The sequence below is a fragment of the Bison bison genome, unplaced genomic scaffold, assembly GCF_000754665.1.
Source record: "Bison bison bison isolate TAMUID 2011002044 unplaced genomic scaffold, Bison_UMD1.0 scf7180017613517, whole genome shotgun sequence".
In the NCBI taxonomy this organism is placed as follows: domain Eukaryota; kingdom Metazoa; phylum Chordata; class Mammalia; order Artiodactyla; family Bovidae; genus Bison; species Bison bison.
Genome location: NW_011442761.1, coordinates 1 through 930, shown reverse-complemented (window position 1 = coordinate 930; position 930 = coordinate 1). Strand labels below are relative to the sequence as shown.

The window sequence follows — 930 nt, the reverse complement described above, 5'->3', positions numbered from 1 at the left end:
CCCCTCACCCATCTCGGCCGAGCAGGAAGAGGGCGGGGATGTCAGCTGTGCGCTGGGTACTGTCTTGGATCATCTCCACGTAGAAGCTGTCATTGTCAACCGCGTTGTCAGAGATGATCACTGCCCGCCCGCCGTGCTCCTGCACCACCCGGGTCTTGGACAGGAAGGAGCAGCCCCTGGAAGAGGTGATGATGAGACCAAAGAAAAGGCAGGGGAGCTATCCCCTCCCCAGACCACCACCCTGGGAGGGTGCAAGAAGGACCAATCATGGAGGATTATTTTTTTATAGAGGCTCACAAGTAAATGGCCAAAGGCCTGGATAATTTTAACACATTTCTTAAAAGATTCTTAAAAAGATGAATTATTTAAAAACAGTTATTTCAAAGTATCACCACCAACACTGATCTCAGACTCTCCCCTGGTGCCTGTGCCTGTCCACGCCTTACCCCCTCTCCACCAGCGCGATCTGGTCCTGGATGAAGAAACCGTTGCTGAGTTCCCCGCAGGCCTCTGAAGGTTCCGCAGGGACAAGGTGAATCTGCTCATACCTTGTGTGCTGAAAGATATTTAAACAGGTCAAAGTGTGGGGAGGGGTTAGGACTGAGCTGATCATTCCATCATATCAGCTCCTCACAAAATGAGAAGGAAATGCGTGATTTCTGTGTGCTGGACACTTGAGCACTTTTACTCAATTCTCACAATTGTCTGGTTGTCCTATCCCACCCTCCCCCTTTTCTTTTTGGTCAAATCTTTATTTTATTTATTTTTTCTCCACCCTCCCTTTCACAGACACAGAGAAGTTGCTGTGGACCCAGAGTCATGTATTAATAGTTTAGCAGTGGAGCTAGCAGAGCCTTTGGCTTTTTTTTTTTTTAACTACTTCATGTCCCTAAGAAGAAGAGTTTCCCTCTGTGATGCCCAGGTCTGTAT

General features: G+C 48.1%; 1 protein-coding gene across 1 annotated transcript; it reads right to left on the bottom strand.

Annotated features, from left to right (window-relative positions):
• Positions 1–4: 4 nt before the first annotated feature.
• Positions 5–776, bottom strand: LOC104980880 (protease-associated domain-containing protein 1-like). Its single transcript, XM_010829751.1, has 2 exons — positions 447–776; positions 5–176 (listed from the first exon to the last, which is right to left on the bottom strand). The coding sequence occupies exons 1-2, from the start codon at positions 611–613 to the stop codon at positions 5–7; spliced, it is 339 nt and encodes a 112-aa protein (XP_010828053.1). The 5' UTR covers positions 614–776.
• Positions 777–930: the final 154 nt, after the last annotated feature.